At 42.8% G+C, this 26,235-nt stretch overlaps 1 protein-coding gene across 1 annotated transcript in view; it reads right to left on the bottom strand.

Annotated features, from left to right (window-relative positions):
- Window positions 1-3,498: 3,498 nt before the first annotated feature.
- The window catches only part of CHRM3 (cholinergic receptor muscarinic 3), a 56,778-nt gene continuing 34,041 nt past the window's right edge, over window positions 3,499-26,235 (bottom strand). The window contains exon 2 of the mRNA XM_054983681.1: window positions 3,499-5,308. Coding sequence (XP_054839656.1) covers window positions 3,499-5,289 — 1,791 coding nt within the window. The 5' untranslated portion in view covers window positions 5,290-5,308. The remainder of the gene's footprint in view (window positions 5,309-26,235) is intronic.

Genomic DNA, 26,235 nt, shown 5'->3' with positions numbered 1-26,235 from the left:
TTGGTTTTGCAGTTTTATTGCACCAGCACAGTCTTATAGTTAACAGGGTGTAAGGGGGAAGGACTAGAAAAAGGAAAGAAGCTAGTCGCTCTGGGAGTCTCCACTGATACACCCTTTGCTCAAAAGAATATTTGAAGCAGTTTTAACATCCAGATTCAGCTCATGAGTTAGTCATAGAAGCTCATACTTTCTGAGCCAAATTCTGTTATTAAGGCACTCGTGGAGCTGTATGACTGCTGGGCATTAAACATGGTAGGTCCCTTCTGTTAAGAGTGTTGAGGCTCTCTGTCCCTCTCATGGCCCTCTGATCCTTTGCTTTCTATATGCATACATACCCATAAAAACCAAATTCTTGTAGAATTGCACTGTTCCATTACAAAGCCTTTGAACATTATAGTTGCACTATAATTATAAATAGCATTTGCAAACATCTTCACACATCCCGTCCAAGGCAGATTTCTTTTTTTTATTTTAAAGCACTCCCCTCATGCTTGCTCTTGTGTAAACAGTGGTAACAGTTGCTTACACAAAGATGCTAGACATTGATTAAAAATACTCTCTCATAATGGAATCAACAGTATACAAGTCTTTGGTGAAGTAAAGTGTTACAAAAGAATCAAAGCTCAATTATAGCTGCCATTTGTTTGGGGTGTATACTTTCTTTGAAATGCAGTTTGACAATCATTCAAACTCAGAGAGGCATCCTATACCTAGTTCTCCTAGTGTGTGGCCCTCAATCTCCAAAACTGCTGTCCATGCACATCTTTTATTTATTACAATTTTATTCCACCCTTTCTCCAAGATGCACATGGCTCTTTTTAAAAATCCTTACAATAACCCTGTGACAGTAAGTAAGGTACAGAGAGGAGAGAGAGAGTGCCTGTCTTAATACCTCCTTATTCCTAGTTCACCACACTGCAAAAGAAAATATCTTGAACCCCCTACCTGCCTTCAGAGTTCCTACCATTTTGTTAGAAGGGATCTTGTGACTTTAACTATAGATACACAGGCAGAAATTCAATAGGAAAAGCTTTCCTTAGCACAGCTTCTTTATGCTAGAGAAAGCTTTGTCTGTTGTATATATGTATGCCATGCTGCTTTTCAAGGCTCAGGGATTCTTTAGAGAAAGCTGTGGCAATCCTAGTCCATTTCCCTGTTGTGCTTGATAGCTCTCTCCTCTTCACTCTGTCTACCCAGCTGGGCCTGGAATTGTGACTTGCTGAGTTCTGATGTGGCTTCTTTACCCTCCGGCAATCTTAGTAATGTGACCAGGCTCAGTTAGCACAGTGCATGAAGGGCTGGTTGCTCGTCTACAATCGCTCTTTTCAGTGTACTCAAACGCAACCTGCAAGCTGTGTTAATTTCTCAAGAACACCTTTATGATTTGTTTTTAAAGGACATTACAGTTGATGACCAAAGAGCAATATTTATCAACATTTAAATAAAACATTTTGGTGGCATTTATGTATAAATATTTCTTCATATAAACATAACACAAAATTAAAAGCTCAGATACATAGACACCATTTAATATATTTCCACGGTTGTCAAAATCATCTGTAAACACCATCTCACACTGAATACAAAAGCAGCTTTTATATCAGCTCTGTGTTCACAACACTGATTCCCTCCTGTCCAGAAGGGAAGCTGCATTTTTATTTTGTTAAATCTGAGTGTCAGATCAAAAAAAAGTGGAGGGATGGGGGAAGCCTACAAAAAAAGCTTGGTCAGTTGAAAGCATAATATACAAACTTTTCAAAATGTAAGTAAATCTGATCTGAAACAATGCTTTAAAGTACAGTCTTCTCCTGAGGGAAGTCCTGACTTTTATAAAATATAGTATACTAGCAAAAAACCCCTTGGAGCATCTCCTGTGCAAGCATCACTGTAGCGAACAGGGATTGCATAAGAAGAGCAAAGGGTAGGTTGTGCCCAGGTTCACAGGTACAGACTGCATTATAAATACCAGGAATCGTTGCTCTTGTCTCAACTATAAATATTAAAGCCCTTTTGTGTATTTCTTAGAAGATGCTTAGCTGCTGGAAATAGTTGACTGCCTAACATTAATTTCTGATATTGTTCTGCACAAAAGTTTTCCTTGGTGGTTGTAGAAATTTTTTTAAAAAAAAAATTAACAAGAATTTTGGAAAGCGCCAGGCCAGTGTTTTTCATTTTTTTAAAATACATAATTATTTCCCTTCCTCCAGTCTCTGAAAATGTTTTCTAAATATGCAGAAATGGAGATAGTCCTGTCCACCGAATCTGCTGGTGAGCTGATTAGGAGCCTACTCACACCACAAGCTGGAGAAAATGGCTGATTACAAAGGTTCCACTGCAAGGGCTTTCCTCTCTCCAGCCCCTTAAACAAACAACAAACCCAATAGCTGACTTCCTGCTCATTCTTCCCTCCTGTCACCTTTCAAAGCTCTTGAAAAGGGTTAAGATTCCATGAGCAGCATAGGGATTGCTGGAGAATCCCAAGGCTGCACTGGGTACTGCCTTGTAACTTTTGCAGAATCCAAATCTGAGAACCAGGCCAAGGGTTTTTCTCTGACAGTCATGTATCATGTTGATTGCAATTCCCAGCATTCTGTGCTCTCAGAATCATATTCTAATATCTGTCATCAGTTAACGTGGCCTGACATCTCTGTTTGAGAAATGACCAAGCCTGTCTTTAGGGTACATCTGCATATTGAAAATGAGGATGATTATTTAATTCCACTGCAAAAATGTATGGAACTAAATGTGTGGATAGTATCTGCCTTTTTCTCTGTTCTTCACTGTTGCACATATTTATAGTGTGGGTTTCACCTCTTTAAGGAGACACCAGAAGTTCAAAATAAATACAAGTAAATAAGAACTGGGAAATAATGTTCAAGGCCCTTTATGCTTCTCACATTCAATAATCATTTCATACCAAGAAAGACAGGTATCATCTTTCCTGATAAATAGATTACAACCTCTACATTGATTAAAGGGTTAATTACCTGGGCACCAGGAAGAACTGATATTATACCAAAGAGAAAAACATGAGAAATGCTGTTAGGGCCGCAAGGAGTTTGGGGCAACCTATGCAATGTGTAGAACACACACCCCACTTAGGTATGCTAGTTTTGCTAAATCTATCCCAACACAGAACTTGAGTTGGAATTTACTGTATCCCTTGGGACTACATGTGCTCACCAGAGTGGATTTGCAATTAGAGAATTCTGTGGATCCCTAACAGCTTTCATAATTGCTACGCAGCTTCTTGAAATTTTGTAGAAAAACCTTCAAATGTCTGATAGTTCCATATTAAAACCTTTGCAGTTTGTTTTTGCTTAATGTTGCTGAAACAGGTACATTAAACAGAAAGTATTAAAATTCTAGATACATATACCAAGCTGCTGTTTTCACATATTGAAGATGAAATATTTTTTCATCGGCTCCAGTAACCACCCTCCCTCCTGTGCCTGAAATCCCTTTAATAGCTGTTACCATTGTTAAAAAAATATTACTCTATGAAGCTTCCCGGGGAATCCGCTTATGAAAAATGACTGACTGTCTCTGCTGATACTGTTGTTTGCGCCGTTTCCGTTTGTCACACTGACACAGCAGTAACATCTTGAAAGTGGTTCTGAATGTTTTATTACATAGTGCATAGCACATAGGGTTTACTGTGCTATTGATGTAGCAAAGCCAGTACCCCAAGTTCCAAAAAGTTGTAGGAATACAATGATCACAAAAGGTATTTACCAGGACCATAATGTTGTATGGGGTCCAGGTTATAATGAAGGCAAACAAAATGGCACTGAGTGTCTGTGCAGCTTTCTTTTCTTTGATGAGTGACATTCGTTTTCGCTTGGTGATCTGACTTCGTGTCTTCAAGGCAAACTTCTTGGCCAAGGTAGCTTCTTTGAAGGACAAAGGCAGAGCAGTTGGTGCCTTAGGTCCTGTTGAAATGCCATCAGAGGCCTTTCCTGTCTGTGCTGTGGACCCTGATGGAGTTGGAAGCTTGGGAAAGCTCTTCTGCAAGCTTCCACCATCCTCCATACTCTTTTGTGGATGAAGCCTTTTAGATTTCCTCTCTTTTGACTCCGAGTCCAACTTCTCTAATTCATCCTCTGACTCATGCAGGTCTTCTGATGAGGGTAGTTTTGTGGAGTTGAGGATAGTACTATGCCCTGGAAGCTTCAATACAATGGAATAAATGGCTCTGGTCTCTGAGGCAATATCTTCTTCATCAGAAGAGGCAGAGTTCTCAAGAGAAGCATTACCATCGTTGTTGTTCCAGCTGTCGCTGCTGCTGTGCTCCTGATCAACCTGATCTGGGCTTGGTTTCCAGCTCTTTGATGTCGTCCAGAAGTGGCAACCCCCATATTTTCTTCTGTTGCTGCGTTTTGTATTCTGCTGCTGTAGCTCATAGCTGCTACAACTTCTGGAGCTGCCTGTTTGGTTTACAAAGCGCACTGCCTCAGCTTTGCTGCCGGAGGCCTGGAGTCCTGCTAGCTCTTTGGTACGCTTTTCTGTCTCCTTGTATATCCTCCAATACAAAATGCTCATAATGGTGACTGGAAGATAAAAGGCAGCTATGGCAGTGCCAAATGTGATGATTGGTTCACTTAAGAATTGAATGTAACATTTGTCTTCATCGACAGTTCGCTCCCCAACAAAATACTGCCAGAAAAGAATGGCAGGGGCCCAAAGGATGAATGAGATGACCCAAGCTAATCCAATCATCACTCCAGCCCTTCTGGTTGTTCGTTTAGCTCTGTAAGTAAGTGGCCTAGTGATGGAAAAATATCTGTCAAAACTTATGACCAGGAGATTCATGACAGAGGCATTGCTGGCAACATAGTCAATGGAGAGCCACAGGTCACAGGCCAGATTACCCAAAGCCCAGCGACCCATGATGATGTATGTGGTGAAAAGATTCATGGAAATAATACCAATGATCAAATCTGCACAAGCAAGACTGAGAAGGAAGTAGTTGTTAACAGTTTTTAGCTGTTTGTTGACTTTAAATGCAACAATCACCAAGATGTTTCCTATGATGGTCACAAGGGCTGCGATGCCAGTGAAGAAGGCAATTAAGACAACTTGCCAGAGAGCATATCCTCCCAGGGGGTCAGGAATCGTCTGGTTGGTTGATTCCATGGTGGTGAATGGGAAGCTCTCATTAGAGATGCCATAGGTGCTAGTGAATGATGGTGCACCATTGAGAAGCTCTGTTCTAGGCAAGTCTTGATTCCAGAAAGAACTCACATTTGAAACCAAGGAAGAAGCTGTACTGTTGTTAGGCAGGACCATTGTGACGTTCTGACATATTCTGCAATGGGATGGGAACAGAGAGGGAAAAAAGGAAAATTACTATTGTGAAAGAAAATTAACACCTTACTGCTGCCTCCATCAGATCTATTACTATTAATTATCTATTCACATCATTTTCAGTTTATGGAATTAAGAAAATCTGACACAGTAATGGGTAATAAAAACTTGCTAACTAAACTTTATAAATTGGTGGGTCTACTACTAAGAAGGTATTTTCAGGAAATATAACATTGAAATTCTTATTGACTTTTACATATACCATACAAAGGAATAACTGAGATCTAATACTATTCTATATATGATTACCACAGCAAGGATTAAAGTGTTTTGTTAATCCATTCTTTTTAAAAAAATGACCAAGAGGGTCAGGATGGAACACACTGTCAGAATTGTATTTTTCAGAATCTGCTTTAAATATTTCATAAACAATTGAAAGACTTGTTCTTAATAAGTAGTTCTATAAAGCTAACAAGTAATAAACCAGTTAAAACTAATCTAAGTAAATCCATCTGATTACAAGTGCCACTGTATGGAAATAAACTATTACTGAATACCAGGAAAAGCAAATCATAACTCAGAAATAGTAGAAACTCTAGTATGAGGAAGGACAAGACAACTTTGATTGCAGCAATCAACTGGACAAGAATGCTGCATATCCATGGAGAAAACTAAGGAAATAGAGCAGAGATTTTTTTTAAAAAAGGTTCACAATTTTATTAGTATTAAAATATGAAGAGCAAATATTGAAAAAGGAAACCTAGGGCAAGTTCATAGATGCTTGTTTACTGTGAGTCCTGGAACATCTCAAGATTACTTGTGTGAAACAGCGTTCACAGATAAAACACCCCAGGCAGTGATTTCATTTTCCCTGGCATCACCTCAGATTTAGTACTTTTCAGTGGCTGGGGTTTATCTAGGGATATACATAATATGTTAATCGTAAGCTTGATGCAAATCAAAATGAAGGTGGGACACAGTAGCAAAGAAGTTAGTGTCTGAAATGACACAGTAACTGCCTCAAGATCAGATTTCATGGAGGTGAAAAATTGGATACTGTCAAACACAACAAGAAAAACGAAAGAAAATCTTATAAGCCTCACTATTGCTTAGTTTTTTTTTTCATATGCTCTAAGCACATACAGGGAATGCAAATGGGAGAGATGTGGGCTGGTGGTGGCACCAGTCTACATGTGTTCATTGGAATGTACACAGAGAGAATGTATTAGTATCAGGTAAGGTAAGAGCTTTAAACTGGTGTGTGTGTGTGTGTATTCAGCATGTTGATAGATAGTAATTTAGTAGATGGTGGGAAAGCAAAAAATTCAGTTGTCAAGTCCCAATCACATTATCAGAGAATCAGTACAAACTCTAAGGGAAGGAAGTGGTGTTTGGTGTATTATGGCAGGGATTAGAAACACATCCAAAACTAATGGCAAATATTCACAGACCAAGATTGCAACACTGGGGAGCATAAACGAAGAATTGAACTCCTGTTATGCTGTTGCATTCCTAGATACTTGATTCCTAGATAGAGGTGGGCATGGTCCGCATAACAGACCTAATTTCATCATGAACTTACCCAGTTCGTGCTTCGCGAACATGCGGGCCGTGGGCTTGTGTTTTTCTCCCGAAAGCGCCGAACACTGGGGCTTTCTGTCCGTGTGTCAGTTGGCCCGTCATGCCAGGATTCCCGCTCAAACAATTTCCTAGGCAACGATTGAGCCACCTTCCTCGTTTGGAACACACCAATCTTAGCCCAGGAAACCTTGATTGGCAGCTCTGTCAGCCAAACAGAGATCACCAGCCTTTCTGCATAAAAGACAAAGCGCGCGAAGACCCGCTGCGTTTTGCTGGCGCGGGGACGCGAGTTAGCTTCTAGCTTAGCAACTGCTTGCTGTGGGGAAGGTTTTTTTTTTTTTTGTGAGAGCACAGCTTGTGCCTTAGCCGGGCTTTGGGGCTTCTGGTGCAAGACAGCTTTCTCTTTCCTCCATTCCTGTTTAATTTTTTTCTCCTCGTTTCTATTCTAGAGCACTTAAAAAAAATTTTTTTTACTGCACTATCGGGTTACTCTGCTTTCTTTCTGCTTTTTGAGTCCTTGGGTTCTTGTCTGGCTTAATCCCCCCTCCCCCCCCCCCAAATCTCTTCCTTTTTTCTGGGTTGCCGGTGGGTTCTATTGTGCTGTGACGCCACCCCACTCACAGACCCACAGTGGGTGCAAGGTAACTTTGGGCATTGTCTGTTTGAGTTCTTGCCTTCATTCCCCCACTTTTTTTTTTTTTTGGCTGCTGATGAGATGCAAGGGGAGGAAGACTGCTGTTAGGCTCTGTGAAACACCTACTCTCTGGTGATGACCGGCAGCATGTTTTGGGGGTGTCTGGGGTCTAAGCCCCAGCCCCCAGACTTGCCAGGAGGGAATAGCAGGAGGCAAAAGGGAGGCAGCAACCGTGCCACCCCAGCCAGCAACCAGGGCAAGAACCTGCCTAATCCAGGGGGAAGGGGCAAAAGGCCAAAGCCTCAGGGGGCTGGAGGGAGCAAGGAGAGACCAGCTAGTCCCACCCTCCAGGGGGAGGAGAGGGGGCTAAGCAGGCCAGAGGAAAAGGGCCAAGGCAGGGGGCATAGGGGCCCAGCAGCAGCCCAAACAGAGCTCTTACCTGGCAGAGAGGAGAAACAGCCGCTGCAGCCCAGGGCCACACCCTGGCTAGAGGACAACAGCCTGGCTCAGGAGGTACTAGGAGCCAAGCCCCTCCGGGTGGGGCTGCCACAGGTATTCTGGGGGAGGAGATGGGTAGCCCCGCCCAGCATCAATGAGCAGGCAGCCCAGAAGCTGGCCAGGGCAGCTCCTCGCAAGCAAGTCCAGGCATGCTCAGCAGCACAGAAGCCGGCTGGGGCAGCTCCTTGTGAGCAAGGCCAAGGAGACCTCAGCTGGGGATGGCTCGCATTCAACCCCACCCTGCCAGCAAGGCAAGGAAGCCAAGAAGGGATTAGTGGTAGGAGGGAAACACCTGAGGGAAGGCACAGCTGGGCCAAGTCAGGAGAGGGAACAAGCCTAGAAGGAGGGCGGGGCGGGGAAAGGAAACCATATATAAGGTGGCTAGGAAGAGCCCTGAGGTGGTGGGTGTGAGTGAGGAGTGATGATGTGGAGTGAGAGCAGTGGGATGCAAGGGTAGAGGCTTGGAGGAGAGTTCTGGAAGGAGGAGATGAAGGAGGACACAGAGGGTAAGCAGGCCAGGTTGATCAGGCCAGCGAGTGGACTGAGAGGGAGTCTGGGTGAGGTATACCGCCCCTTCTTCCACAGAACAGGGTCCCGCAGAATCCCTGGCCCCCCTGTGACGTCAGGAGCAGACTGCCCAGCGCCATGCCCAGCGGCAGCTGCGGCAAGCCCTGACAGGGGGGCTCTCTCTGCTTCACTCCTTTCAAAGCCTTTTTAGTGGGTGACTTGGGGGGACATTTCCTGCCTGGCTTTTGAGGTGCAGGGGGGCTGCTGCTGGCCTCTGTGAAACACCTACTCTCTGGTGACCAGCAGCTTGCTTTGGGGGGGGGGGCTCTCTCTGCTTCACTTAAGCCTTTTTCACTCCCTCAATAGTGGGTGACTTGGGGGGACATTTCCAGCCTGGCTTTTGAGGTGCAGGGGGACTGCTGCTGGCCTCTGTAAAACACCCACCCTGGGACCACTGGCAGCACATTTTTGGGGGCTCTGTCAGCTTCACTCCTTTCAAAGCCTTTCACTCCCTCAATAGCGGGTGATTTGGGGTGACATTTCCAGACTGGCTTTTGAGGTGCAGGGGGCTGCTGCTGGCCTCTGTGAAACACCTACTCTCTAGTGACCGGCAGCTCGCTCTGGGGGGGCTCTCTGCTTCACTCCTTTCAAAGCCTTTCACTCCCTATATAGTGGGTGACTTGGGGGGCATTTCCTGCCTTGCTTTTGAGGTGCAAGGGGGAGACTGCTGCTGGCCTCTGTGAAACACCCACCCTAGGACCACTGGCAGCACGTTTTGGGGGGCTCTGTCTGCTTCACTTCTTTCAAAGCCTTTTTCACTCCCTCAATAGTGGGTGACTTGGGGGGATATTTCCAGCCTGGCTTTTGAGGTGCAAGGGGGAGACTGCTGGTGGCCTCTGTGAAACACCCACCCTAGGACCACTGGCAGCACGTTTTGGGGGGCTCTGTTTGCTTCACTTATTTCAAAGCCTTTTTCACTCCCTGAATAGTGGGTGACTTGGGGGGATATTTCCAGCCTGGCTTTTGAGGTGCAAGGGGGAGACTGCTACTGGCCTCTGTGAAACACCCACCCTAGGACCACTGGCAGCACGTTTTGGGGGGCTCTGTCTGCTTCACTTCTTTCAAAGCCTTTTCACTCCCTAAATAGTGGGTAACTTGGGGGGGCATTTCCAGCCACATCCTGTCCCTGTTATCCTCCTCCTGATGACACGTCCTGTCCCTGGTATCCTCCTCATGATGGCAAGCCCTGTCACTGGGATCCTCCTCCTGATGACACGTCCTGTCCTTGGTATCCTCCTCCTGATGACACATCCTGTCCCAGGTATCCTCCTGATGACAAGCTTTGTCCCTGGTATCCTCCTCCTGACGACAAGCCCTGTCCCTGGTATTCTCTTGACGACAAGTTCTGTCCCTGGTATCCTCCTCCTGATGACACGTCCTGTCCCTGGTATCCTCCTCATGATGGCAAGCCCTGTCACTGGGATCCTCCTCCTAACAACAAGCCCTGTCCCTGGTATCCTTCTCCTGACGACACGCCCTGTCCCTGGTATCCTCCTCATGATGACAAGCCCTGTCCCTGGCACCTTCTAAGTACCTCCTCTTATTCTTTATAAACTCTACTACTTCCATTAGAATTTGTATACTTACAAAACAGTCTAAGGCACATGGTGAGCTTCCTTGATTGACTGCATCATGTTTGGTGAAGTGGGTTTTGTCGGCGACCGACCGTCCTGCTCCTGCGAGCGCAAGGGCCCCTCTGAGGGTCAATCCCCAAAAGTCCAGTGACAAGGAGGACAGTGACCCAGGTCAGCTTGCTTGATAGCAAGCAAGCTGACACACCACGTCACTGAGGTGGGACTCATCCCCTGCCCAAAGAGGCTCCCTCTGAACAGGTAGCATGAGCTTCCTTCCCTCAAGGTGTGAGAGACATCCTTTCCCTCCCTCCCGTGCCTTCCATTCCAGCAAGCGGCCTTTGAATTGCTGCATGATCTCCTGTTGCGGAGTTGGCTTTCACTCAAGTCCATCCATTGATTGCCCATCATGGAGAGTTGGTCTCCCCACCCCTGGGGAGGGCGTCTCTTGTTGATGCAGCCCCATCAACAGGTGGGTTTTGTGGGTAGGTGGGTTTTGTGGGCAGCCACCTCTGCTGGACAGGAGCACAAGTCTCTCTCCTTCCCCCAAGGGCGGGTAAGGGTCAGTGAGAATAGGGGAGGGGAAGTTGTTGTTTGTCTCTTTGGAAAAGTGATAATCGAGGAGCGTTAAATGAGAACGTTAGGGGGGGAAGTCGACTGAAGTGAAAATGTGTGGGGAAAACAAGGCCTTTTCTGACCCGAACCGGTTCGTGAACCGGTTCTCGAACCGGGCCTGGTCTGTTAAACGTTCATGGACCATGGTCCATGGAAGCCCACGAACCCTGAACTGGCAGTCCGTAGGCAAATGCCGGTCCGTGCCCATCTCTATTCCTAGATCATTCAGGATAGCAACATATTTTGAGACAGGCCTTGAAAATACTGGGCTCTTTTCTAATGTTCTTCATATTCATTGTACAGCAAAGGCTAACACTGGAACTGTATCAGTCTTTCAATATAATGCAGGGTTAAATATGATTACTTTTCTTGATTCAACCAATAATAGGATTCCCACCACGTATGCTTCTTTACAGAATGTTGTAACCAAACCAATTTGGTCATATAATTGCATAGACAAATAGCTCAACATTTATATAAGTCAGCAGACATATATTTGTAAATATGCATAACAATCAGAGGAGTGCTTTTCAAATTACTTTAAATAGAAGAAATGTCCACATCTTCATATAAAAAAAATCAATGTCAATCATAATTTTAATACATTTCCAAGGCAGGATGAATGTAGTTCAGGCTTGCAAACATAGGTCTGAACAACTGGTGTGCCAGCTATCAGAAAAACATAATGTTACACTTCCCATGTTATATTTTGTAGCTGTAGTCTTAAAACAAATATGTTTATTATATCTCTGACCTTAAAAATTTGTGGGATGTGACCCTATGTCTCAAAGTATTATGTAAATTTAGGTAATTGATGAGTAAATGTACTTGTTTACCTTCTGATATGTAATCTAAGTCACCTCACTTCTTGCAAGGATTTGAAATGTATATGTGACAAGTATATACTTAATTTCAATAAATTACAGATAAATGTAAAAGTAAAGCCTAATCTTCTGACTTACCAAAGTGGTTCTACCTGATACCACTGTTAATGAAAAATACTGATATTATACTTTTGAAAATCACGCAGTGTATATGCATATAGAAAGAAAAAAGGAAAAAATCTAAAAGAAAAAATGGTAACTTTTCTGAAGTTTACCTGTTTTATTCCCCTCCCTAATTTTTTTCCACAAAAAATGGGTAAAAACTACTCTTACTTTGTATACATCCTTACTATATGGCCATAAGGTGCTTTACAAAAACAAAAAGGCATAGTTCAATGTTAGAATGTTTTAAAAACCTTCTAAGGTTAACAACCCTTAAAAATCTGTACATGAGAGTTTGGAGAGCCGCTGCTACTCAGAGAAGTCAGTACTGAACTAGAGAGATCTATGGTCTGGCTTAGTTTAAGGCACATGCTTACATGAACAGTAAAACACCCATAGCGCTGAAGCAAATGAAAAACATCATTCTCAAAGGGAAAGACACACTGAAAGGAATTTAAATGTGACTCTCTAGAAGTACCTAGGAAACAAAAAAAGAATGAAATCTAGTACCTGACAAAGCATAACAGACGCACTGTGACCTACCTTTGGCAACATTTAAGGTCAGTATTTCTGTAGGATAGGCTCTTTAAATCAACTTGAAATATTTTTGGAATATTTGACTGCTTTCACACTGTGTGAACTCTTTGTAAAGCCACAGCCCTTAAAACGCCTATAAATCTACACACTATTTTTTTGCTGTCCTTAAAAGACTCTGGGATATTTTTCACTTGAAGCTGGAGTCTATTGTGCAGTCAGGTTTAGATTGGAGTCCAAACAAAGGACAAAAATGGTAACTACACAATTAATATTCTAAGTCTGATCTTTCAGTACAGCCATGATAACGGGCAAGGTTTGGATTTGTGCTTTGGATTGCTTGGTTACTGAAGTAATTTAAACATTGCCATATTTAAATCTGCAAGCTAGAGAAAGCTTAGTAAATAAAACCACAATAAAAACATGTATATTATGCTTAAAAAGGTAAGATATTTTTCTCTGATTCTGTCTTCAGTTCTATGGCCACTTTTATATACATGGCTATATAAAAGTGGCCCTACAGGATACCATGACTGATGGTATCAAAAGCCACTAATAGGTCTATCTCAAAGTGCTGGTCATCCACCAGGAAAGCAGGGTTGCCAGGGGCCCAAGCAGGGGGTGCAGTGGGTGAGAGGCAGTGGGATACTTACCTTCCTTGCATGGTATGACATTCTCCCATCCTTAAACAACAGAAATGGCACCAGAGGCATTTTTTTTTAAAAAAATCAAAAATAACAAACTAGTTTATTTAATTTAGAGGGGAATGGTCAGGTGAAATCAGAGGTTGAAAACTTCTGAGGTAATTCAACATATCTATATCTCTCTGAGGTAAAATCAGAACATGCACAGACATTTCTTATGCTCTTCACAGATACTTAAAGGCTTATGTTTTGAGGCTTTGGTTCCCTTGTTTTCCCCCAAACACTCTAGTACGCTTTCTTTTAGGTTTCTCTTTTGAGTTTAAGAATTCTGGTATCCACTTTCTAGTACCCCAATCCTCTTCTCTTCACACACCAGTTACTTCCTTCAATTGTTAACTGAATCTGAAGGTCTCCATAGGCAGTTTCCAACCACACCCAACCAGGAATCTCTTCATTCTCCAGAGCTACTACCCTGTTTGACGGGATAGGGAAAATCTCCTCTCCTTAGAAGATCTACCCCCTTTCTTTGGCCTGTTTGGGAGTCTGCACCTACTTTCCAAACTTCCTTGCCAACTTTTCCCAGTTCTCCTGCCAGTGTTAAAACTGCTCCCCATTAGCACTCCATCTCCCAACCACACTCAATTCCTCTCTCTGCTAGGACTCATATAAAAAGACCCTCATCTTTCCAGCTCATGCTACCCAATCTGATGCCTTGGAGTAGACTGTCAATCTACTCCAAGTTCTCTAATTATGTGAGGAATTAGCCCTTAACAGTCCTATAGCTGTGTGTGTACAGCCCAGGTTTTTAAAAAACATGTAATTCTTCATCTTCACACATGCGCAAAGTGCTCACATGCTCCAGCTCTCCCCTGTTGCACCAGAAAATTGTCACTATGGAGGACCCACTGGGTGTGCTGAAGCTGAGCTCACTAGAAATTGCTTTCAAATGGAAAATTTCTACTGAGCTTGGCTTCAGTGCACCCCCGGCTCCTCTGTCACCAGCACTATGGGGGAGTCCAGGAGCATGTGCCTGTGCTTCTTCCCCCTGTGCCTTTCCCTGCTGGCCAGGTGAGAAGGGCCTGGGGAGAAGGTGAGGGAGGGGGGTTCCCCTGCCCCAGGTGGGAGGAAGGCAAGTCTATTGAAAATCATATAAGCAATTTGCCCCATCCAGGAAAGGTTGAAGTTGTCCAACCACCACTCCCTTGCTCAAAAATGAAACACTTGAGTCTGGTTGTTAGTTATTGAGATTTCCTGGGTCCCGACTCCTGGGTAGGCATCTTTAGAAAAGGATGCATTAACTACCTCCTGGAACTAGTCAGCCAGCCTCCCCCACCAGCAGAATTAAGTAGGAACGGAAAGGGTCGTACAAATAGGTGGTAGGTCTCAAACCACCAAGTATCTCATCCACGATGGTTGTTGTGGGGTTTCCGGGCTGTATTGCCATGGTCTTGGCATTGTAGCTCCTGACGTTTCGCCAGCAGCTGTGGCTGGCATCTTCAGAGGTGTAGCACCAAAAGACAGAGATCTCTCAGTGTCACAGTGTGGAAAAGATGTTGGCAGGTCATTTATATCTACTCAGGAGGGGTGGGGTTGAGCTGAGTCATCCTGTAAGAGTTTCCCAGGGTGTGGAATGCTAATGGCGGGAGGCTTCACTGTATCCTGAGGAGGTTCTTTTGCATATGGATTGGTGCTTGATGTGCTAATCTTCTCTGCAGGGCTATTGTCGGGTATAAAGTGTTTTGTTAGCCTGGTGTCTTTCAGAACTGGAAACCATGCTCTGTTCATTCTTAAGGTTTCTTCTTTCCTGTTGAAGTTTTGCTTATGTTTGTGAATTCCAATGGCTTCCCTGTGCAGTCTGACAAAGTAGTTGGAAGTGTTGTCCAGTATTTTGGTGTCCTGGAATAAGATGCTGTGCCCTGTTTGAGTTCGGTTATGTTCAGCCCCTGCTGATTTTTCAGGTTGTCCAAGTCTGCAGTGTCTTTCATGTTCTTTTATTCTTGTCTGGATGCTACGCTTTGTGGTCCCGATGTAAATTTGTCCACAGCTGCAGGGTATACGGTATACTCCTGCAGAGGTGAGGGGGTCTCTACTGTCTTTTGCTGATCGTAGCATCTGTTGTATTTTTCGGGTGGGTCTGAATACTGCTTGAAGGTTATGCTTTTTTCATAAGCTTTCCCATCTGATCAGTAATTCCTTTGATATATGGCAAAAACACTTTTCCTGTAGGAGACTGTTTTTCCTTGGTTGTTTGATTCATCCTGGGTTTGATTGCTCTTCGGATTTCATTTCTGGAGTAGCCATTTGCCTGAAGTGCGTGCTTTAGATGATTAATTTCCTCACTGAGAAAGTGCGGCTCACATATCCGTCTTGCACGATCCACTAATGTTTTCATTATGCCTCTTTTCTGTCAGGGGTGGTGATTGGAGTTTTTGTGTAAGTACCGATCAGTGTGAGTTGGTTTCCTGTAGACCTTGTGACCTAACTGAAAGTTTGCTTTGCGGATGACCAAGGTATCCAGAAATGGGAGTTTTCCCTCGATTTCTTTCTCCATTGTGAATTGTATGTTCAGGTGGATGTTGTTGAGATGATTCAAAAACCCCATCAATTCTTCCTCCCCATGGCTCCAAATGATAAATGTATCGTCCACAAACCGGAACCATACACTAGGTTTGTGGGGTGCTGATTCTAGAGCTTTTTTTCAAAATGTTCCATGTAGAAGTTTGCTATAACTGGGCTGAGAGGGCTCCCCATGGCCACCCCATCCATCTGTTCATAGAATTCATTATCCCATTGGATAACGAATATCTCATCCACATCCTCAGACTGAATAAATGAATAAACTGAAAAGTATCCCAAACAACTGGACAGGTTGACACCCTCGCATCATCTGCTCCTGCTCCTCCTCATGTGAAGTCTAAGTTTGAATGGATGTAAAAGATTTTATCTGCAAAATGCTGAGCAAAATACTCACTGTGGGCCACCAAGCAGTCCACCTCCTCTTGCAGGCCAGATCCAACAAGGCTTTGACTATCCAGAACAACTCCACTGGCCTACATTGTGCTGATGCAAAACTGTTGGGTTTTTGCCGCCATCACTGCCATGGAGTACACTTTCAAATGTGCTTTTGCCCTTGTCTTATTGAATTCGTCCCAAGTCTTCCTCCATTGCTCTAGTCATCTTCCTTGTCTTTTCATTGCCCACAGTCCCTCAGAAAACCTGGACTCTAACACTTTAAAGAGGGAACCTAGGAATGATAGTGTCAACTGTTCTGATCAAGTGAGTGATCTGCACAATGTGTAGGACCAGTTATTATCTGAGACAAGCCCATGGTTGTAATGGAGGCCATAAAATAGTGAGCTGCTCCTGACAAGGCAGCTTAGGCATGAATGTTGAAGTCCCCCAGAACAACCAATCTAAAGGTCCTCAGCACTACTCCCAAGAACACCTCCGTCAGCTCAGGCAGAGATACTGGTGGGCATTGGGATGGGAGAAGTACCACAACATCCCAGTCCTCTCTTGCACTCCCAGCACTGGACGCATTTTCTCAAAATTGGCAGAATCCTAGATGGGACATTGAGACAAAGGGATAGAATCCTAATAGATTACAGTGACACCACCTCTTCACATGCCAAACTAAACTATAGTGCTCTCACTTGTGGAAAGTTTGTGGTAGGTTTATTAAGGCTGGCCTGTTATCATATACTGCTTGAAGGAACTTGTAGGCACATGGAATAGCTGTGCACTTTAAATTAACCATGTTTCTTTTGACTTTTTCGTCTGGCTCCATCAACTCCACCCTTTGATCCCACTAGACTTCATAGCCTGGGTAGATGGGTCTCAGTTAGATCCCATACTTTGCCAGTTTTGTGCCTTCCAAGAACAGAGGTTGGTAGGCCTTTTGCCTGTCTGGGTAAGAAAGTAAAAAGGTATGTGTCACATGTGTATGAAAAGATTTGAAATAGTAGTTTGGGTTTATGCATGCCCAATGGGCAAGTATTTGATAAATGCTTAATTCCTTGACCATATAATTAATATTGTGACTTAATTTGCACCCTGCATTTGTTGGCTCACTTTCATGAGTGATAAATCTAATATGTTTTCAGTTCTGGATTTTTTGATACAGCTATGTGCTAATTGTATAATTGGTGTAATCTATCTATAAAATTGTGAATGTTTTCTAGAATATCTTCTAAATACATTTCCTTAATATTAAATTTCCTCAATGTGTGCTGTCACAGTGTGACATTATGTAAGAATGTAAGAAGAGCCCTGCTGGATCAGACCAGTGGTCCATCTTGTCCAGCATCCTATCTCACACAGGGGCCAACCATTTACTGTTGAGGGCCAACAACAGGATATAGAGGTTGAGGCCTTCTCCTGATGTTGCCTCCTGGCACTGGTATCAGAGGTTTACTGCATTTTGGTGGGAGACATGTAAACCCATACAATAAATGTGAGGAGCATTTTCTGTGGGACTTGTTCCTTTACTTTTTTGGCTCTTGGGTGCTGTCCCTGTCCTCCTCCCCCCGCCTCCCAGTAGCCAGACAGCATCTCGTCTTTTTTTTAGCTTCTGCTCTTGGACCACCTCCCAGGTACAATCATTGTGTCTTTCAAGAAACGGCATATATATTGTTAACATTTTTAAAATCTAAAATGGAAGGGGAAGCGCTACCTGAAAGAAGTGTTTCAGAAGATGTTCATCTTCCATTAAGACTCATCCACAGGTACAGTCATGTTGTAATTGGTAATGCTTCCACCTTGACAAAGATTTCAGTAAGGTTTAACCTGCTCCACAAACTTTTTTGTAAAAAAAAAAAATACCCCTTAGTCATACTTTCCAAAAGTTTAGCAAAATATATTAATCTTTATTTGTACTGCTCTGGCAAAAATAAAATCAACACTCCAAATAGTAGCTGTGAGGAGCAAATAAATAACTATTCATTTTTTTAAAGTTTCAGTTTTGTAATATATCTATGTGCATAATCTGACAAATGATGCATAAGTAATGCAATCTCTTTAATCTGATGATAAACTGATTTTAAGAAGGTAAATCTTTTATTAAGCAGAACTTTACATTAAGCTTAAACTTTACAAAAAGCAGACTCAAAGTTTATTGTTTATAAATTGAATAACCAGAAGTGGTTTGGCAATATGATTTCAGTTATATGAGCTGCATGAATTTACTACATGCAACTTTAAAATACTCTTTATTCACAATACATCTAATCATAAACTACCATCAAGTTAAGCATGGATTAAAAAGATACTACACTTTCTGTACCAAAAGACATTAGAACATCACATTTCATATTCCAGAATGTTCTATGACCAATTTGCCTCATAATTTTTTGAGCTACTTTGCAGCCACTCCTACATGATTGAAATGCATTTCAGCTAAGCCTTCCAGAAATGAATTTAGCTGTGTCACTTTGATTTTGGGTTTAGCAACTTGTCCTAAAATGAACTGGGATGTTACAGGAAGAGGGATCTGTTGCATGGTGATATATAAAATGTGGTAGTTTTTACTTCCAAAAATTGTTGATTTTTGCAAACTCCATGAATACAACATAAATAGTCACACAACTATTTATTTTTTGCCTCTTTTCCACCCCCTGCTATATGCTTCATGCGTAGGGACATTCTGCTGTCTACTCCCCTTCAGCCTCCTGTGATCAAAAAAACTGCTCTTGCTTGAGGCAGCTTTACACCCCTGTGTATGAGTCCAATTGGAATGAGCTATATAGTTTTCTGTTCCACTTGTAAAAATGGATCTCATGCATTTAATCTTTAAAAACCCCACTAGAATCACTATGGAAATATAATTCAGCCCCCACCTAGCCGGCAGCCAAGGGCTTGAGGCCGGGGGCCACATTTGCTGCCACGGAGGAGAAGCGGCAGCGTTTCCCCGGCCTCTCAGGGTCACATGGGAAGGGGGCAGGGCTAAGTACCTTAACAGGACAGCCCAGCCTCTGCATCAGCACTTGCTGCCCCGTGGATCAGCACTTGCTGCCTTGTGGATCTCCTGGACAAGTCCTTCCCTCATGCTCCGCGGCGGAGGTGCTTGGAGTTTTAAGGGGGAAACCATCTGCCAGGCTGGCTGGATCTCAGCCATGCATGTGAATGGCTCACATCCGGTGCAGCGGGTCTCGCCCAGACAGGTCAAGGTGGGGTCCAGGGGAGTGACCCCAGGGCTTGACCTGTACCGCTGGTTAGGCCTTTGCCAGGGTTTTTTAGTTGTTGCAGTTCATGTTGTTGCCTAAATAAAAGTGGCCCTTTAATACCCAAGCCTTGTGTCTGCCTCTTATTCCGACTGGAGGGGGCAAATCAAAATCCTACCATGTCTTTCATTTTTATAAAATGAGCAGTAATGTGGCACATACTACAAATTACCATAAGCAGAAAAGCCACAGTTATGATGTACATAATTAACTTTTCTGTAATACTTAAAATCATGATACATATTCTTTTTCAGTAAAAGAAAAATAAAATCTGAAAATGGGGTCAATGTGATCAGTAACCCCCAAGTTCATAGCTGTTTTTTCAAAAGCTTTGTTTTTAAAATTACATTAATATCACTAAGCATCCACTAGATGGTGCAGTAAATATAGAATAGAAGACAGCCCCCTCCCCCATAACACACATGCTAGTGTTCTTTCCCAAAGCTTATATGGGAGATGCTTAATGTCTAATGTCATATATGTGGAAAAGATGGCTAATTAAGGCTGCAATCCTAGGCAAACTTATTGAAAGGTAAGCCTCTTTGAAACTGATGAGATTTACTTACAAAAATTATACCTATTCACTAAAAGAATCTAATGTAAAATAACGGTATGTAATATGAATCTATACAACAAGACTTTGGAGGAAAGGTATAAAATTAATCTAACCAATTAAGTATCAAACAAATCTGCTGCGATCCTGAGAACTGATCACTATATAAAATCAAATAAGAAATCTCTGCAATATACTGGAAATCTGTGGGGTTTGTGGCCGGTAGACAAAGAATTTTTGTGCTGCTCTTCTTGCTCTTGATTTCTGTTAACTCCTAGAAGTGTTCTAGTTATGACACAATCATAAATGATCTTATATCTAAGTTCACAGTTCAGGTCTAAACTTTTCTCCAGATTCAGAGAAGCTGCTTTTTCTTCTCTCAGATACTGATCCATTTGTTTCTTATAGAGTGTCACTTTTTTGCTTTAGCAGCCAATATATATATATATCGAACTAGAGTTGTATCCAGAAAAAGCAATACTTTTATTTGATCAGCAGTTTCTGGTTAGATCATTTTAATTGTTGATATTTGTATATATTATTCTCCTATTTATGTCAGATTGTTTTATGTGTTTGGATTGTAACAACCTTTGGCTATAGACAATAAACTCTACTACTACTAAGTTCATAATTTAGTGTAAGCATGGTCACCTGATACTTGCCCAGAATAGTAAGTCAAGATGTGTGACTAATTCAAAATATTAACCTACTATGTAATATGAAATTCTAGGTGTGGAGTACTGATGAATTAAAAGGTAAAAGGTAAATTGATAAGCTTTAACAATTTAGAAATTGATAAGCTTGTGATAAGCTTTAACAATTTAGAAATTTTATTTTATTTTAAGACATTTGTTATCTGCCTTTCCATCTAAAGGACCTCAAGGTGGCTTACAATATAAAACAAAAACAAGCGTAATATTACATTAAAAACTATTTATAGATTAAAAAGTAGCTAAACAAAAGCCATTCTAATTTTTTTTTAAAGTCTCCAATTGCCTCTTGAAGATAGAAAATGATGGGGCTAGGCACTCTTCCCTGGGCAAATTGTTCCATCATGGAGCTGCCACCAAAAAAGACCTCTCTCATTTACTCACCAGCTGAACTGCGGGGCAGGCCAAAGGCAGTGCGGGAGGCTGCAAGGCTGCCCGCGCTGCCACCCACGTGCTCCTGGCAGCTGGCAGCTGCTCCCGGCGCCCCCTCCCTGGCAACGCCAGGGGCAGACTACCCCCCTGCTCCCCCTCGATCCAGCCTTGGGTTCTTGTTGAGAACTTGGCCATGGAGAAAGAAAATTCCATTTTCTCCTATGTGCAGCTGCAAAGAGGGAGCACATAGGGATTGGTAGACATGCTGTGAGCTCTGTGACTCTTCCAGATGCTGCCAGTGAGTTATACAATATGCCACACTGCCTGGCCAGTTGAACTTCTCTTGATCTCTACATCGCAAATGCAGCTATGGCCCAATGTTCTTGCTGAAGGTGGTGCTCACTGACAATTATACCAAGGCAAGGCCGGCAGAATAAGAAACCTGAACACAATGTCCTCAACCACTGAGAAGGGCTGACCATATAGTGTGAGCGTCCTCAGTAGTGGGAATACTTCTGTGCTCAAGAGAATATGCTGAACCCACAGTATTTCCCATAATTCATTCTGTCTCATTTCAGAGAAACCCATGTACAACTCATTCAGTCACACACAACTCACAGAACTCGCATATAGAGACAAACAGACAAACTAGCCCAGTGCTAGAAATAATGGAATGCCAGAAAAACCAGCATAATACAGTAGCTAATCAGCAGCACCAGAAAGAAACATCATATGATCAGATTCATGAGAGACAAGCAAAGAGGTGCTAGGGAAATGCTGCTTCTATAGAGTCAGGAAAGCCTTTGTGAAGCCACTGAAAATTGATGGATGAGGGTGGGTGGAAGACCCAGAAAAATTCTCTTCATTTGCAAGCATTGTTTCAGAAGGCTTAGATGTCAGTTTCCAATCTCATAATGACTCCCCTTCCCCTTCTGAGTCTGATTTCTGCTTGAGCATCTTATAAGCCAAATAACCAAATCTGATCTAGGTTTAGGGGAAGGGGCAAAATGACCTCTCGCGAACCACTGGGTTCCCATATTAATGGATGTACAAATGTGCATAGAGGGGGAGTGAGACTGCATGTGCTGGCCCCTCCTATCCTACCAGAAGGGTAGAATGTATACAAAGATGCAACATCTTCATGTTCAAGAACACTGTCCTTCCAATGATCCTAATCATGTGGCTGCCACACATGCAAGTAGAAAATCCATGAAGGAAAAGGCACAGCCAGTACACTAAGTCCCACAGTCCCTCTGTGTTTCCCCTGTATACTGTGATGCTGTGTCTAGAGAACCTCTCTCTTTCTCTCTCTCTCTCTCACACACACTCACTCACTCACTCACTCACTCAGTTGTGGGATGTTTCGACTGATGGGATAAATTCCACCCACCAAATACAACTTTATTGCCTCCTCCTTCCTTTGCAGTTCAAAAAGCCTCCCAGAATGCTGTTTATGGGGGTTCCTTCTCCCCCTCCCCCCAAAAAACTGTGGGTCCCTATCAGTGGTGGACTCTGAGCAAATGCCCCTTTCCCCTTGGATAAAGGGGCCCTGCAAAGAAGCAGAGGCTGTAAAAATGAATGAGACCAAATTACTCTAGATTGGTTTAATTTGTTTTCATCTTAGGAAAAATGACTGCAAAAAGGTCCATGTCATTTAAAAATATTAATTTAAAAAACAAAGCACATTGTACTATACAGAAGTGAGTAAGAGTAGAGTGAATGCAAACAAAGGGCAAGATGAGGATGAATTCACTGGAAGGAATGACCTATGGAAAGCTTAAAAAAACATATATAGCTTGGTTTAAAAAGAAGAACACAGAGTGAAAGAAACAAGGAGGCAATTTGATAGCTCTTTACAAGTATCTGAACATTCAGCACTGAAAGGAAAGAGAATATGTAAGGAATCTCCCTCTGCTGGGACCAAACAAGGTCTCTTGGATGTAAAAGCGGGAGCAATACCACTCAGGCTAACAGAGAATTTCCATTAGCTTATAGTAGTAATAACTCCAGTTTCTTTCCTCTTGGCCTACAGCCACTGCAGAACAAGGACATTGCTAGCTATTTGGCAATCTGAACGGAGCTAGAAGTGATAGGATAAGGACATCATAACAGCATATCAATGCTTAAAAGGGCATGGAAGAGTTTCTGTGGATTTGTTTTTCAAGTTGAGAGCCTGAACTTGATTGAGCCAAAAATGAATTATAATCTAACAAAACATTCATCCTTTGCATCTACAGGGAGACATTAATTGACAAAGCACTCCTGCTTACTTTTTAAAAATGAAATGTGGTTATTAAAAGCAGTATAGTATTGTTAACAAACCTTTAGAAACCTAAGTATACTTGTGTCCAGAGTGCCATTAACTGAAAAACAAAACTTTTTTACCTGGATACCTATTTTGAGGCCTCTTCCTCTTTTACATTTCTCTACAAACAGTTCTGCTGAAAGGTTATTTAAGTTGCTAAAAGTATAACATTGGTATGGGCCACTCATGGCAAGATTGTCAGTGAGGGGAGGGTACCATTCTTCAAACCTTAAATATGCACTAGTGCCATTTCCTCTACAGATCTGCCAAACTTCTAACTAACATCTTTAAGGACATACCTATGTTTTTTGGAAACAAGTCAGTAGTGTCCTGACATGTTACTTAAGAAGATACATTTTGTATGAGTGAAAGTGGGGGGGGGGGCTAAAGGGATATGTAAAGCACAACTCTTCTTATGAAGAAATCTCAGTAAACTTTTAAAAACTGGTTTAGCTTTGTTCTAAGTTGATTTGCTTCCATTGACATTCCCTGAACACTTCTCCCAAGCAGGATTCTGCAGATCCATCTTTAAATTTCACTGAACATTACCTAATGTTCAGTGACCAGGGCCAGATCAAAAGGGGGGCAGGGGGGTAGTCTGCCCCCAGCGCCACCAAAGAGGGGGTGCTGGGCACAGCTCCCAGCCGCTGGGAGCGCACCGGTAGCAGTGTGGGCAGCTGAGTGGAGGGGGGGAGGCCACCTGCACCATTCACCTGCCCCACAGTGTGTGGCAAGCCGGCCGCCCCCTACGTGGGGCAAGTGAATGGCACGGGCGGCTGGGAGGCCACCCACACTGCCGCTGCCAGCTCCGCAGCGCATCATACGCCGGGGCAGCCGGCTTGCCACGCTGGCAGCACGCTCCACCCCGCTTGATGATGTCACAGAAATGATGTCATCACGCAGTTCTGGGAGTGTGTGTGCGCGCGCACGCGCTCTGTGAGTGCACAGGGAGTCAGACTTGGGGTGCCCTGGGTGCTGGCAACCCTAGATCCAGCCCTGTCAGTGACAACTCCTTTCTGACGTTGATGTGGGGATCTGAAGGCAATCTGAATATAAATTATGTGAAGATGGAACTCAAGGCCTTCTAAATTTGCTTGAAATATTTTTTTTTCAAATTCCAGTCTTGAAGTTATCCCTGCCATGCAGTTATTAAAGGCACAGGTGCTCCCACTGTCAAATATGCGCTTGTACAAGGAGGCTAACTGTCAAATTTTCTGCCTGTTTACTTGGAAATAATGGCAGATCTAGATGACAGCCATGATCAGAATGTGGGAGGGGGTGATCAGACTCAGAGTAGTGTGTGTGTGGGGAAACTAACACTTTCTTCTTCCCCAGTTTAAACCACCCTAGTACTACTTGTCCCATACAGGTACCTGCAGTGCCTGTTCCACTTCCTCCTTAAACATTCAGATACTTTTGAATGTCCCTTTAATTTAAGCACTGTTCCATAACTCTTGCAAATATGAGTGGAAAATATAGGCACAAACCATGTGTGTGTGTCTATGGGGGGATCCTCAGAATCTTCCACTTACATTAATACCTACAAACAGTAAAATACAACTTTGAAATAATAATATAAACATCAAAATTATACTATTGACTTGTTCCTAAAAGAAACATTCTATAGCTACAGCTGCAAAGTAGCAGAGCTCAGATGGCTCAAGGAGGAGCCCTTCTGATGACTCACACACATTCCTGTCCTTTCATCTGCCCTTTATCATGCATTTACACACAGGAGATAGCAGCCTCTCTCACTGCCAAGGTGGAGGTAAATTGCATGAGACACAAGGAACAAGAAGAGCTTCATTAATAAAACCGAGGAAACAACTTTGTCAATGTAAAGTGTCAGCAGAAAGCATGAGGTTCAGTTTCAGACTTCAGTGCCCTTATGAGAACAAAGCAGGAGAAGGCAGAATATTAAAAGTTATAGCTAACCTTTATTGGGAATCACCACTCCATTGTGAGAAATGGGTGAATGCATTTCTCCTTGAAAATTCACTTCTTACTAACAATTCTTTCATTTCAGGGTGATTAGAACCACTATTTCATGTAACACAGCAGGGGAGATTTATGCCATAACATTTCTGAAATAGCTTACTACCTTGGCTGTTCACACTGCTGTCAGTAGAAAATTAAGTATTTTTTTTCAAAGTTCCCTGAGGAGCCATTTGCAAATTTACAACTTAGGGGTGCAAACTTCAGAACGTTTTAGCCAAAGCTCTGTGAGACTGGCCTGCGCATAAAGCAGCACTGCTGCCTTTTCCGCCACATCTGACAGTGACCTTTTGCAATGCAGAGCAGCTTGCGTATACAAGAGGGCGCTGGAAGAGACTGGGACACTTCAGCAGCAATGCCATCTCTGGAGTAAGTCTCATCCAAAATAAACTGAGTTTTATGATCATGTGCAGTTTCTTTTAATTTTAATGGTGGTTACCAAAAGATATCATTCAGATAGAATGAACCCTTTTGCTCTTCTGCTGAAGGAGAAACAAAACAGTCTACTTAAGAACATAAAAAGAGCTCTGCTGGATCAGACCAGTGGTCCATCTAGTCCAGCATCCTGTCTCATCAGTCACTCTGGAGGGCCAAATGAAGAGGCATCGAAAGTGCAATGCCTTCCCCTGATGTTGCCTCCTGGCACAGTTATTCAGAGGTTTACTGGAGGTTCCTCCAGTAATCATGCATCTGACAAAGAGAACTATGGTTCTTGAAAGCTAAGGCTACAGTAAAGTTGGTTAGTCTTACAGGGGCTACTGGATTTTTTTCTATTTTGCTACTGCAGACTAACATGGCTAACTCCTCTGAAGGTCCCTGTCTAAGTTCCCTTTATTTTTTTAAAAAAAAATCTTATTTTGGGGTGAAGTGGTTCATTTGTTTGTTAGCCTTCTAATATTTCTGCTGCCTGCCAAAGACATGACAGGTAGACACCCAGAAAAAAACTACCTTTCTGCTTTGTGTTTTAAAAAATGAGTAAACATTTTACTTAGAAATTGCATCATTCTTTCAGAATTGTTATTGTATCATCTCTTCTTCCGTAGCTGTCTGGTTCTATAGCTTTGTGAATATTTACATAGGCAATGCATACTCACTTACTGATGATTAAAAGTAGCTTTATTATTTATGCTGCCAGTTCCTACCAT

This window comes from Eublepharis macularius, chromosome 1, assembly GCF_028583425.1.
Source record: "Eublepharis macularius isolate TG4126 chromosome 1, MPM_Emac_v1.0, whole genome shotgun sequence".
In the NCBI taxonomy this organism is placed as follows: Eukaryota; Metazoa; Chordata; class Lepidosauria; order Squamata; family Eublepharidae; genus Eublepharis; species Eublepharis macularius.
The sequence above is the reverse complement of the archived record's forward strand: the minus strand, read 5'-3'. Positions and strand labels throughout refer to the sequence as shown.